This window comes from Otolemur garnettii, unplaced genomic scaffold, assembly GCF_000181295.1.
Source record: "Otolemur garnettii isolate 467f Iridium unplaced genomic scaffold, OtoGar3 scaffold00023, whole genome shotgun sequence".
In the NCBI taxonomy this organism is placed as follows: domain Eukaryota; kingdom Metazoa; phylum Chordata; class Mammalia; order Primates; family Galagidae; genus Otolemur; species Otolemur garnettii.
Genome location: NW_003852418.1, coordinates 10,580,971 through 10,594,729, shown reverse-complemented (window position 1 = coordinate 10,594,729; position 13,759 = coordinate 10,580,971). Strand labels below are relative to the sequence as shown.

General features: G+C 41.7%; 1 protein-coding gene across 1 annotated transcript in view; it reads right to left on the bottom strand.

Moving 5' to 3' along the window:
• Positions 1–13,759, bottom strand: part of ARFGEF2 (ADP ribosylation factor guanine nucleotide exchange factor 2) — a 105,069-nt gene that overhangs the window by 6,576 nt on the left and 84,734 nt on the right. Inside the window, exons 32-37 of the mRNA XM_023511981.1 lie at positions 12,464–12,602; positions 12,314–12,368; positions 9,908–10,022; positions 5,637–5,767; positions 3,236–3,404; positions 840–978 (exon numbers count right to left, since the gene is read on the bottom strand). Coding sequence (XP_023367749.1) covers positions 840–978; positions 3,236–3,404; positions 5,637–5,767; positions 9,908–10,022; positions 12,314–12,368; positions 12,464–12,602 — 748 coding nt within the window. The remainder of the gene's footprint in view (positions 1–839; positions 979–3,235; positions 3,405–5,636; positions 5,768–9,907; positions 10,023–12,313; positions 12,369–12,463; positions 12,603–13,759) is intronic.

The window sequence follows — 13,759 nt, the reverse complement described above, 5'->3', positions numbered from 1 at the left end:
TGGTTGAGCTATAGGCGCCGAGCCACATTCAATCTTATATGCCAAAATTCAGGACATACCATAATTTAGTAATCCACTCCACAGTTGAGCTGTTTATAATTTTTTCTCTTCATAAGTCTGCAATGAATATTCTGGGTGGGAATCCTGGTTCCTATTTCTAAAATATTTCCTGAGGTAGATTCCATAACAATGGAATTACAGAGTCAAAGGAAACAAACACTAGTATAATCCAACCTCCTTATGTCACTGTACACTCCAATTAGCTGTGCAGGCAAGTGTGTGTCTTATCGCCCAGCTGCCTGCACTGTGTGACACTGTTTTTAAATCTGGAAGGAGTTAAAAGGAAGCTCAGACAGCAGCATAGTGCAGGATGCCCAGGAAGGTGCATGAGGCTTTCTCTCTGGGGTCCCACTATCTCCCCACTGGTGCATGTCTGCATAACTGACACGGGTATGTTCTGTTATCTACGTGACTCTAATACACTTTTCTTGGAAGGAGGAATGAGGGACCTAACAATAACTCTAAACAGGACCTAGTTCCAAGAGGAACAGTGACCTCAGGTCTTTAACCAGGGTCAAGACTTCCCTCCAGTCTGCCAACTTTAGGTCAGACCACTTGTCGCTGCTCACATTTCTGTGCCTTAAGGAGGGTTTATGAGTGAAACAGAGGAGGTCCTGCCCTCTTCCAGGCATTAAGAAAAGTGAAATGGAAGAACCACCAAATAAAAGGAAAAAAATGAAAAGGAAAATGTCTGGGGTGTCAGCATGTAGGCATTTTTCTACTTTTCACAGTATTGTGAAACATCTTTTATATGACAGACATGAAATCTTCAAACTTACGTTAGAAGTCGCCGCTGTATTTCCTCCCAGGAATCCCTGCGGTTCTCATCGACATACATTCGAAACAGAATCCTCAAACAACAGGCCAGGCTGCTAGTTTCTTGTTTTAGAAGATTGGGTTTAGATTTGCCTTTAAAGCCTATAGATCACATAGTAATATCAATAGAGCACATTTCTAGGATAATGCTGAGAAACTGTGTGAGAACTAGTTCTCTAGTTACTTTAGAAAATATTGAAATATCTCCTGTTCTTAATTAAACTCTATTGCAACATCAGACAAAGGCAGTCATGACTCTCCAAAAGTTATCCTCTATATAAGACACTCTCTTTCCTCAGAGATGAACTGAGCTGTTCTCTATTTAGACTTTGCTCATAAGCTGGTGAAAGCTGTTACTTTCTTTTTTTTTTTTTTTTTTTTGAGATGGAGCCTCAAACTATCCCCCTGGGGGGAGTGCCATGGCCTCACAGCTCACAGCAACCTCCAACTCCTGGGCTCAAGCGAGTCTCCTGCCTCAGCCTCCCACGTAGCTGGGACTATAGGTGCCCACCACAGCGCCGGCCATTTTTTGGTTGCAGCCATCATTGTTGTTTGGCAGGCCCGGGCTTGGGATTCGAACCTGCCACCTTAGATGTATGTGGCTGGCGCCTTAGCCAATTGAGCCACAGGCGCCGAGCAGAAAGCTGTTACTTTCATCTCCTCAAATGTAATAGCTCTCAGCATGGCGCCTGCAGCTCAAGCAGGTAGGTCGTCAGCCACATATATCAGAGCTGGCGGGTTTGAATCCAGCCCAGGCCTGCCAAACAACAATGACAACTATAACCAAAATAATAGCTAGGCCTTGTGGTGGACATCTGTAGTCCCAGGTACTTGGGAGGCTCAGGCAAGAGAATTGCTTAAGCCTAAGAGTTGGAGGTTACTATGAGCTATGATGCCACAGAGCTCTACCCAGGACAACAGCTTGAGGCTCTGCCTCCAGAGAAAAAGTAATAGCTCTTAAGAATTCTTAAGAATTCTAGTATTTTTTGGGCGACTCCTGTGGCTCAAAGGAGTAGGGCACCGACCCCATATGCCGGAGGTGGCGCCCTGGCCAAAAACTGCAAAAAAAAAAAAAAAAAAAAAAAGAATGCTAGTATTTTTATTTCCCAGTTGCACTGAAGGACTATCTAGCATTTTTCTAAGTTGCAAGATCTTTTCTCTATAAAGCACATGTAAGTATACATGTTCTTAAAGCAAAGCTGTACCAATCAGATAAAGAGATACGCAAACCACTCTTGTAAGCAAAATTATCTGGATATTTTAAAACCATAGAAAAAAAATGATATTCCTTAATTGTGGGTTAAAAAGCAATTTGGGGAGAAAATTTAAGTAATGGTAACAATAGAAAAATAATAGTGAGAATCCTACCACCACCCCTGAAAAAATATAATATACTTACCTTTATACTTTAGAGGGTAAGAGATCCTCTAAAAACCTGAGAACATTCACGAATGCTTTCTGTTTCTCCTAAACTGTCAAAGTTTTGATAATATTTAACTTCAAATTTAATGTAAAATATCATCGCTCACTAGATCAATTACTCAATTATCTAACTTTATTTTTTGCAGTTTTTGGCTGGGGCTGGGTTTGAACCCACCACCTTTGGCATATGGGGCCAGCGCCCTACTCCTTTGAGCCATAGGCACTGCCCTTATTTATTTACTTATTTTATTTTTTGAGACAGAGTGTCACTTGTCACCTTCGGTAGAGTGCCGTGGTGTATAGTTCACATCAATCTCAAACGCTTGGGCTCAAGCAGTTCTCTCAATTATCTAACTTTAAATCTGCCTTTTTCAAATTCTTTTATTTATTTATTTATTTTTTTGGCCAGACCGGGGCTTGAACACACCACCTCCGGCATATGGGTTCAGTGCCCTACTCCTCTGAGCCACAGGCGCCGCCCTCTTTTTTTTGTTTTTTGAGACAAAATCTCACTCTATTACCCTGGGGTTGAGTGCTATGATGTCACAGCTTATAACAACCTCCAACTCTTGGGCTCAAGCAATCCCCTTGCCTTAGCTTCCCAAGTAGCTGGGACTACAGGCGCCCATCCCAATGCCTGGCTTGCTCAGGCTGACCTCGAACTCCTGAGCTTAGGCATTCCACCTACCTCACTCTCCCCGAGTGCTACGATTAGAGGTGTGAGCCACAGCAAATGGCCCTTGCAAATTCTTAATGAGAATCTACTATGTGCCAGGTAGTATCCCTAATCCTGGGATAAAATCTATGTACCATTTCTCTTCTTTCTCCCTCAAGCATGAAAGTATCTGATAAATTATTGCAGCTTTGCTTAAAATCTGAGGAATTTTACAAAGGCTTTCACGTATATTGTAGGATGTGACCAGTATGGTAGCCTTACCTGCCCGCCAGAGGACAGTCCGCTGCTCATAATTGGAGTTGAAGGCTTTTGAGAATGAATGGGACTCCTGCAAGCAGTCCAAGAGCTTGAAGAGGTGCTGGGAGGACATGTACTTATACATGCCCTGGTCCTCCGTCTCTATGTGAATGTCTGCATCCAGTGTGTCTTGCTAGAGGACAGAGGAGAGCTAAGTAAAGAAGATGGAGTGGTTTTGGGCATTGTGATCATAGCCAAGGCAGGCATGATGTTCTAAAAGCCATCCTCTGTACAAGGTATACTTCATTTCTCAACACCATGGACTATTTCCCCTGAGACCCTGTTCACTGGCTATGCTGGTCTGCTGCTGGAGGGCAGGCTTGGCTGGCCAAAACTTACTCATCAGTGCTGCCTCCACTGCATAAACAGGAGTGTGTGTGTTTCTCCAATTATTACACAGTAGGATTGTATTCTATTTTATAAAGAAATTTAAAAAATGACAAACTCAAAATGATAAAAGTGATAAAAGATGTGGGTCTGAAACATACTCACTGAAAGATTAAAAATTGGTAAGCAGGCTCAGCACCTATGGCTCAAGTGGCTAAGGTGCCAGCCACATACACCTAAGGTGGCGGGTTTGAATCCGGCCCAGGCCGCCAAACAACAATGATGGCTGCAACCAAAAAAATAGCTGGGTGTTGTGGTGGGCGCCTGTGGTCCCAGCTACTTGGGAGGCTGAGGCAGGAGACTCGCTTGAGCCCAGGAGTTGAAGGTTGCTGTGAGCTGTGATGCCATGGCACTCTACCCAGGGGGACAGCTGGAGGCTCTGCCTCAAAAAAAAAAAAAATTGGTAAGCAAAGTCCACGTGGCATCTTTAGCCCCCAATCAGGTAATCACTGCACTTAAATAAGGTCAATGATTATGTTTTTAAATGTGAAAGAAACAAAAACCACTTCAAAACATGTATGAAATGCTAGAACATTTTACTAAACATGTTGCCTAAAATCTGAGACATAATTAGAGATTTTTTATTTTTTGAGACTTCTAGAAATAGACCCATTTTCCTTATAATACAGAAATTTAAAAAGGGAAGAATGTGCAACATCACCCAAACTGACCTATAGATTCAACACAATCCTTACCAGACCCCCAGCTGATCCTAAAATTCATATGGAAATGCAAGTGATAAAGAACAGCCAAAACAATTTTGCATGAGAGGCATCAAGTTAGAGGACTTCCCAACTTCAAAACCTACTAACGCTCCAATGATCAGGACAGTGTGGTACTGTCATAAACACAGGCATATATCGATACAAGAGACAGCCCAGAAATAAACCCTTATATTTGCGGTGAAGTTGTTTCTAACACTAGTGTCAGGGAGACTCATTGGAGAAGAAATGGACTTCAGGACAAATGGTGCGAGAACTGGGTATCACATGCAAAAGAAAGGAGTCTGACCCCTACCTCCTCCTGTATGAAAGAATAAAATAAAAAATGGATTGAAGACTAAAACGTAAGAGCTAAAATTATGAAACTCTTCAAAGAAAACAAAGGCCTAAATTGACTGTTTCAGGTTAATTTTACGGTACAAAGAATTAAGACCTAAGTCTTTGTGACTTTGAATTAGGCAATGCATTTGATACCGAACACACAAATGACTAAAGAAAACTGGGCAATGTGGACTTCATCAAAATTAAAAACTTTTCTGCTGCAAAGGACACTATCAAGAAACTAAAAAGAAAACACAGAATGTGAGAAAAGAGTTGCAAATCATATATCTGATAAGGGATTAGTACATCTAGAATACATAGGAACTCTTTTCAGTCAACAATAAAAAGGTAAGTAACACAATTTAGAAATGGGCAAAGGATATGAGTAGACATTTCCAAATACATACAAATGACCAAGAAGCAGAAAAGATGCTCGACATCATCAGTCATCAGGGAAATGCAAATTAAAGCCACAATGAGATACACTTTACATCCACAAGAATGGCTACAATAATAATTTTTAGAAGGGGCAATGAGAACCACTGGGGAGGATGTGAAGAAAACTGGAGGCTTCGTACATAGCTAATGGGAATAAACAATGGTGCATCCACTGTGGAATATATTCTGGTAGTTTTTCAAAGAGTGTTACCTAGTGTTACCACACGATGCTGAAATTCTACTCCTACGTGTATATATCTGAGAGACACAGGTCCACAACAATGTTCATGGCAGCGTTATTCCTAATAGCCAGACAGTGGAAATAGCACAAATGTTTGTCAGCTGATGGATGAATAAGCAAATGTGGTATATCCACATAAGGGAATATTATTCAGCCATAAAGGGGATGATGATGATGATGATGATGATTCAGCATCGCCCTACCGCACAGAGCACCTCCTGACGGACAAGGCCCTTCCTTGGCCGGCTGTTCTTACCTGCGCAGCAACCATGTGCTCTGCGTCCTCCTTTTTGCTCGTGGCAGGGTAGAACACGATGTTGTCAATGGTCTGTATCAATTCCAGCTGGACCACACACTTGATGAGGAGGCTGGCAAACAGTTTCTGATCTATATTAGATGATAAAGATTAACCCTAATAATGATTCAGCCAACACTGTGTAAATATTCCCTGAGATCCTACTATGTGCCAGGCATGATTCTTGATGCTGTAGCATAGCAATGAATAAACCAGACCAAAAAAAAAAATTCCTGCTCCAATGGTGCTGACACACAATTAAATATAGTATTTAACTATAAGATACAGCATGCCAAATAATGATGACACAAGGTAGAGACACAAGGATAGGAAATGTCATGACGGCATTGCAGGTTTAAATAAACTGGTCAAGAAAGGTCTCTATGATAATGTAGTATTTTAGTGAGGACCTAAAGAGGGGGGAAGGATCAGGTATGCAGGTTGTGTGTCCACCAGAAAGTTTCTCTGCTACCAGAAGGCCCTTCCTACAGATTAGCTCTGGTCTGAGCCCTAACCACAGGAAGGTTCGAGCTCCTGCAGCACCCAGGCTCCCTGACCAGAATCTCAGTGTAGGGTTGGCACACATGTAGCTTTTTAAGTTCTTTGTTTTCTGTCTACACTACAGGGAGCAGCTGCTTTCTGCATTTCTACTTCTGTATCCCTTAAGAGCAATCTTATTCTTTTTCTTTTTGGAGACAGAGTCTCACTTTGTCACCCTAGGTAGAGTGCTGTGGCGTCACAGCTCACAGCAACCTCAAACTCTTGGGCTCAAGTGATTCTCCTGCCTCAGCCTCCTAAGTAGCTGGCACTATAGGTGCTGGCTGTATTTTTTTTTTTTTTAAGGGATGGAGATTCAACTCTGACTCAGGCTAGTCTTTTACTCCTTTAATAGTTAGTAACCTTTGACAAGTTAACATCCTTTTTTCTTTTTTTGAAACAGAGTCTCAAGCTGTTGGCCTGGGTAGAGTGCTATGGTGTCATAGTTCACAGCAACCTCCAACTCTTGGGCTCAAGCAATCCTCTTGCTTCAGTTTTTCTATTTTTAGTAGATTCAGGATCTTGCTCTTTTGCTCAGGGTGGTCTCGAACTTGTGAGCTCAAGCAATCGACCCACCTTGGCCTCCCAGATCAGAGTGCTAGAATTACAGAAGTGAGAAGTGAGCCATTGCACTTGGCCATAGTTAACAATTCTTTTTTTTTTTTTTTTTTTGTATGAAAGGTCTTTATTGGCAAGGGAGGGATGCTGCAGAGCAGCACCAAAGAGGAGGGAGGAGAGAAGAGAAAAGGGGAGAGAAAAGAGGAGAGAAAAAGAGGAGAGAGGGGAGGAGAGAGCAAGGAGGAGAAGAGAAGCAGTTAACAATTCTTTACACGGAATTTTTCCTGTTCAAATTAGCAATGTGGTTTCTGCTCCTTACCAGACTCTCACTCCATCTATCTTTGTGTCCCTAGTGGCACAGGAGTGGACCATGTCAAGCACTTAGTATTGATTAATTTGACTGTAGCAAAAGTTGAGACCCCTTTCCCAACATACTATCACTGAAACAGAATGCTGTCAACAATAAATAAAGGTTTTAGTTACAGAAATCAAGGAGGCTGAGTTGTCTTCAAGTTTTTCAGTGTTTGTGAAATTAACATAAATAACTTTCTATGCAAATTTTTTTTTTTTTTTGAGACAGACTCTCACCATGTCACCTGGGGTAGAGTGCCATGGCATCATGGCTGGCAGGAGCCTCAAACTCCTGGGCTCAAGAAATCCTGAGTCAGCCACCTGAGTAGCTGGGACTATAGGTACCTATCACCTCGCCCGGCTAGTTTTTCTACTTTTAGTAGAGATGAGGTCTGCCTCTTGCTCAGGCTGGTCTGCAACTCCTGAGCTCAGGCAATCCACCCAACTTGTCCTCCTAGATTGCTAGGATTACAAGTGTGAGCCACTATGTGCACAGCCAGAATGTTTTAATTTATTTTTATTTTTTGTAGAGACAGAGTTTCACTTTATCGTCCTTGGTGGAGTGCTGTGGCATCACACAGCTCACAGCAAACTCCAACTCCTGGGCTTAGGCAATTCTCTTGACTCAGCCTTCTGAGGAGCTGAGACTACAGGCGTCCGCCACAATGCCCAGCTATTTTTTTGATGCAATTTGGCTGGAAGGCCAGGTTTGAACCCACCACCCTCGGTATATAGGGCTGGCATCTTACCCACTGAGCCATAGGCGCAACCCCAGAATGTTTTAATTTTTTAAAAAATACAGTGGAGTTGCAGATGTATATTCAACTTACACCAACTTGGTTATAGCATTTTGCACTGAAAATAAAAAAAGAGGAAAGGAAACAATGCTAATACTGCAAAGACTCTGCCTGCCTGCACTTAAGCCCAGAAGAAAGGAAGCTGAGCTGGGAGACTGGGAGGAGCAAGGGCGGTATTCCCTGGAGGAGCAGGAGGATGTGATGAATCCCAGGCACTTCTCAGGGAGCAGACACCTTGCTGTGCTGAGAGTGCTTCTCCTATTGAAAGAAATATACACTTGGCCTCCTCACCTAAGCTAACCACTTTATCTGAAGCTGGTGAAGAAAAAGAGATGATTCTGTCCCTGGACACTGGAGAAAAACTGGCTGTTCAGCAGTTACTGAGAGACAGCATGTCAGTCCCACCATGGTGCCTTTTTAATGGATTTCGAGGGTGACTATTTTTATTCCTTCTAAAGAAAATGGTGACCACATACTGCCTTGATCTAACAGGCTGCTTCAGAAGTTAACTTCAGTGTTAACACTTACAGCCTTATGTGCTGAGGTCGGGGTGGGACTGATATAAATGAACAAAGGGGCACACAACTTTCAAAGGACCAGAGTAACACTTTAAAAGTTTTAATTCCTTAGCCTGCCAAAAGCATGTCTGAATCCTAACTCTGCTACAGCTTGGAAAGCTCTATCATCTGTTTAAGCCCCAGTTTACCTGGAAATGTAAAATACTTCTAAAAGGGCTAGTGTAAGGAATAAGTGAGGTCACATACAGGAAACACACAGCACCACACCTGCATATTACCACTGTTAAGTCTGCTTTGAAATGCTAGATAATAAAACACACTATAAGCAACATTAAGAGACCAGTTGATAAAGGTGATCTGAAACTTATGTCCAGAAAAAGGATTTCTAGTACCTAAGGAGCTCCTCCAAACCAGTATGAAAAAGATGAACCCAGCATCAAATGAGAAAAGATTATGAACACAGAGTTCATAGAAGAAAGTGCTCTCAAACATATGAAAAACTGTTCAATTTAACTCACAATTAGAAAATTCTAAATGAAAATTACCCCAAAATCACCAAATTAATTTCACCTACATGATCCCAAAGATGCTGTGAACAGGCACAGTCTTACCAGACAGCAATCTGGAAATACCTTTTTTTGTTTTTTGAGACAGAGCCTCAAGCTGTCCCCCTGGGTAGAGTGCCGTGGCATTACAGCTCACAGCAACCTCCAACTCCTGGGCTCAAGTGAGTCTCCTGCCTCCGCCTCCCAAGTAGCTGGGACCACAGGCGCCCGCCACGACGCCCAGCTATTTTTTGGTTGCAGCCGTCATTGTTGTTTTGGTGCGTCCGGGCTGGGGATTCGAACCCGCCACCTTAGGTGTATGTGGCTGGCGCCTTAGCCGGTAGAGCTATAGGTGCCGAGCCTGGAAATACCTTTCAACATAGCAAATGCACTTATAACCGCACAATTCTGTTTCTGGAAACTTATTATAAACTCACAAGTGACATGTGTATCAGATTATTCAATGCAGTACTATTGTTAACAGCAAAAGATTAGAAATATAAAAATTTATTAGTAGGGAGCCAATTAAGCAAATAAAGTTACTTCTACATACGGGGACAATACACAAATTATATTTAAAAAGGTAAAAGCTCCGTATGCACTGATCTTGAATGATCTAAGATATGTTAAGTAAACCAGAATAATGCATAGTATTCCATAATTTATGTAAAAAGGAAAGACGAATTCACATGTACTAGATGCCTATGTATATAAATGTCTATGGGCAGACATTTGCTTGCTCCTGGGTAAAATGACTCTGGAGGGTATATGAGAAGCTGGCAACACTGGCTGCCACAGGAAGAGAACTGGTAGGCTGAGGCCCAGGGACAGAAGGTGGCTTATCATGTTTATCCTCTGTGCCTTCTGAATATTTGAATCAGGTAATCTGTGTTACTTACTTAAAATAAATAAAAATGTGGTCTTACTTGCATATGGTCGGCCCTTCCAGCTGTCATCCGTTGGGTTAGAGATTTGGCTCTGGCCTCTCTCAGAGGCATTTTTATCTATGCTGCTTAAAGACTGGCGGTCCAGGTCCACATCCTAAATGTAAATCAGAGAGAAATCTAATGCTCACTTTCCTTCATTTTAAGTCAGTACCTGAGCAGAGATGTGCCTATCTTAGCACAGCTTTGTCCCAGCCTGAATTTAGGTGCCTTGTTCAGCTCAAAGCAAAATCAGACAGTATGCACTTCTTAGAGGCTACACTGGAGACCCAAGAATTTCAATTATTTCTTCCCCTCTAAAATTTCACATTTTCTTATTCCAACTCAGAGACCATTTCTCTAGATATTACAATTTAATAATAAATGTGACTAATTTTTAATGAGATCAAGTTAAAAAAATAAGCAGTGTAGGCTTGGAACCCATAGCCAAGTGGTTAGGGCACCAGCTATGTACAGTGGGGCTGGTGGGTTCAAACCTGGCCTGGGCCTGCTAAACAACGACAACTACAACCGAAAAATAGCCAGGTGTTGTGGCAGATGTCTGTAGTCCCAGTTTCTTGGGAGGCTAAGGCAAGAGAATCTCTTAAGCGCAGAAGTTTAAGGTTGCTGTGAGCTGTGATGACATAGCACTCTACTGAGGGCAACATAGTAAGCCTCTGTTGCAAAAAAAAAAAAGGTAGTATAGTAACTAGTTTTTTATAAAGTCCGCAGCAGAAGATAAAGTTAAAAAAACAAAAAATGTTAAAATAATGTTTTAAGTTGCTGTGCCCCAAATGCCTTTTAAAATCTAATGGCCTAATGGCCTTAGAGTTAATTGGGAATAGAAGTTAATAATTCAACTTCCCATGTAAACCAAAGTTGTTTTTTTTTTTTTTGGAGACAGAGTCTCACTGTCATCCTCAGTAGAGTGCTATGGCGTCACAGCTCATAGCAACTGCAAACTCTTGGGTTTAAATCAGTGGTTCTCAACCTTCCTAATGCCACGAACCTTTAATACAGTTCCTGTGGGTCACAACCCACAGGTTGACTCTTGCCTCAGCCTCTCAAGTAGCTGGGACTATAGGTGCCCACCACAATGCCTGGCTTTTTTTTTGTTGTAGTTGTCATTGTTTAGCAGGCCTGGGCTGGGTTCGAACCCGCCAGCTCTGGTGTATGTGGACTGGCTCCCTGACATTGAGCTACGGGTACTGAGCCTAACCCAAAGTATTTTAAAGGGAAATCTGAAGTCAAACCTTTTTCTCTGATGTAGAAGAAAGCACCGTTTATTCAGGAGGGCAAGGAATAAGGACAGTCATGCCATATCGTTATTTATTTATTTATTTTTGAGACAGAGTCTCACTTTGTTGCCCCTGGTAGAGTGCTGTGAAGTCACAGCTCACAGCAACCTCAAGGGCTCAAGCGATTCTCCTGCCTCAGCCTCCCAAGTAGCTAGAACTACAGGCACCCACCACAATGCCCTGCTACTTTTAGAGAGGAGGTCTAGCTGGCTTAGGCTGGTCTTGAACCTGTGAGCTCAGGTAATCCACCTGCCTTGGCCTCCCAGAGTGCTAGGATTATTGGTGTGGGCCACCAGGCCCAAACCACAGCATTTTTTGTAACAGTGAGACATTAGAACTGACCTGGGAGTCCAGAAAGGGAGAATTAATTAAAGAAATTATAATACCATACAGTAACTGAAAGGCTGTTCTCAAGGAATAGTCAAGAATATAGAAAAATGTTCACAATGTTGTTAATGAACTATGTGTCCACTGATCCCTAATTTCAAACATCTATTAGGTATACAGTCACACAAAGAAAAAGCTAGAGGTGTAAACTTGTGCTTTTTACTGGGTGAGATGATTTTTTAATGTCTTTCTGTACTTTGTAAAAAATGTTAATGAACATGTAATACTTTTCGATATTATAACCTTTAATCTGACTTCCCATCAAAAAAAGTACAAACCATATAGGCTCATTAATCTTTTCTGGTTTTCTTTTTTTCAGACAGTCTTGCTCTGCTGCCCAGACTCGGGTGCAGTGGCGACATTACAGGTCACTACAACCTCAAATTCCTGGGCTCAAGCAATCCTTCTCAATCAGCCTCCCCTGACGGAGGGAGGTAGCTGGACTACAGGCATGCACTATGATCATGATGCCCAGCTAATTTTTCTATTTTTAGTAGAGATGGAGTCTTCTTCTTGCTCAGGCTGGTTTCAAACTCTTTAGCTCAAGTGATCTTGCCGCTTTGGCTTCTCAGAGTGTTAGAATTACAGGTGTGAACCATCACACCTGGCCCCAACTGATTTTTTCTATTTTTGGTAGATACAGCATCTCCCTATGTTGTTCAGGCTATTAACCTTTTGCTAAGATATGAGAAGGAAGAAAAGACAACCAAAACAAAAATCCTACCAAATGTTTTTCTGATGATTCTTCCTCCATTCCTACAGGTCTCCATGTCAGCAAACTTAAGGAAATGGGAGAGAAAGAAATTGTTCAATGAGAAAGGCAAGCAGGAGTTTTATGATACCCACGAAATAAACTGTAATAATTAATACTTACACGTGTGGGATAGTTGTTTTGAAAATATCCAACATACAGTTGCATGTTTCATCCCAAACATCAGGGCTGAATTTCTCTCCATTGGATATCACTAAGTTTTCTAAACAATTTGTACCTGATCGAGCCAATTGTTCATTATCTGCAAAATAAAGCAATACCTATCATTAAACTTTGACTGCTGTTTTGATGCCCACTAGGCCCAAATACTTTCTACTGTGAGATAGAGATTGTAACAGGTGGATTTCTAGGCTTGTTCTTTTCTTCCTTCCTTTTTTTTTTTTTTTTGAGATAGCATCTTGCTCTCTTGCTTGGGCTGGTCTCAAACTCCTGGCCTCAGGCAGTCTTTTCATCCTCCTTAAGTGCTAGATTACAGATGTGAGCCATCCCTAGCCTGTTCTTTGGGTAGGCTTTTAATTAATAAAGCTATGCTACAGACAGTACTAAAATTTTTACAGTTTAAGTGGACTATGAAGAGATAAAATTATTTATCATAATTTTTTTCTTTTTTTTTGTTAGAGACAGAGTCTGATTTTGTCGCCCTCGGTAGAGTGCTGTGGCGTGACAGCTCACAGCAACCTCCAGCTCTTGGGCTTAGGTGGTTCTCTTGCCTCAGCCTCCTGATTAGCTGGGACTACAGGCGCCCACCACAACACCCGGCTATTTTTTTGTTGCAGTTTGGCTGGGTTCAAACCCACCACCCTCAGTATATGGGGCCATTGCCCTACTCACTTAGCCACATGCGCCACCCTATTCATCATAATTTTATTGGTAGCGATGAGAGAGGGTCAACATCTTGTTCTAATTAAGCGGATCATGTATGAGAAATGGCAAGGTAATATAGAAAATATCAGATCGAGTTTCTACTCAAACACTACATTTCCAATTTTTGCCATCTAAATATTGTTTTATCATTTATTTGAAAACCAAGTCACTTTTTGAAAACTCTTAACTAAATTTAACCTTACCCTAAGCAAAAATTACCTCCATAGATAATCCAGGTCTGATATGCTAGCTGGGTATTTTTCCTGATACATATTAAAATAAACACATAACTATTCAAACAAAAAATTATCCACTGATGAAGCTGAAGCTGTTGATCTTGTCTACAAGAGTCCATTATTTTTTTCTCCAGAGACAGAGTTCCACTTTGTTGCCCTCGGTCGAGTGCCATGGTGTCATAGCTCATAGCAACCTCTAAACCTCAGGTTAAAACAATTCTCTTGCTTCAGCTTCCCAAGTAGCTGGGACTACAGGTACCCACTACAATGCCCAGCTATTTTTAGAGACGAGGTCTCA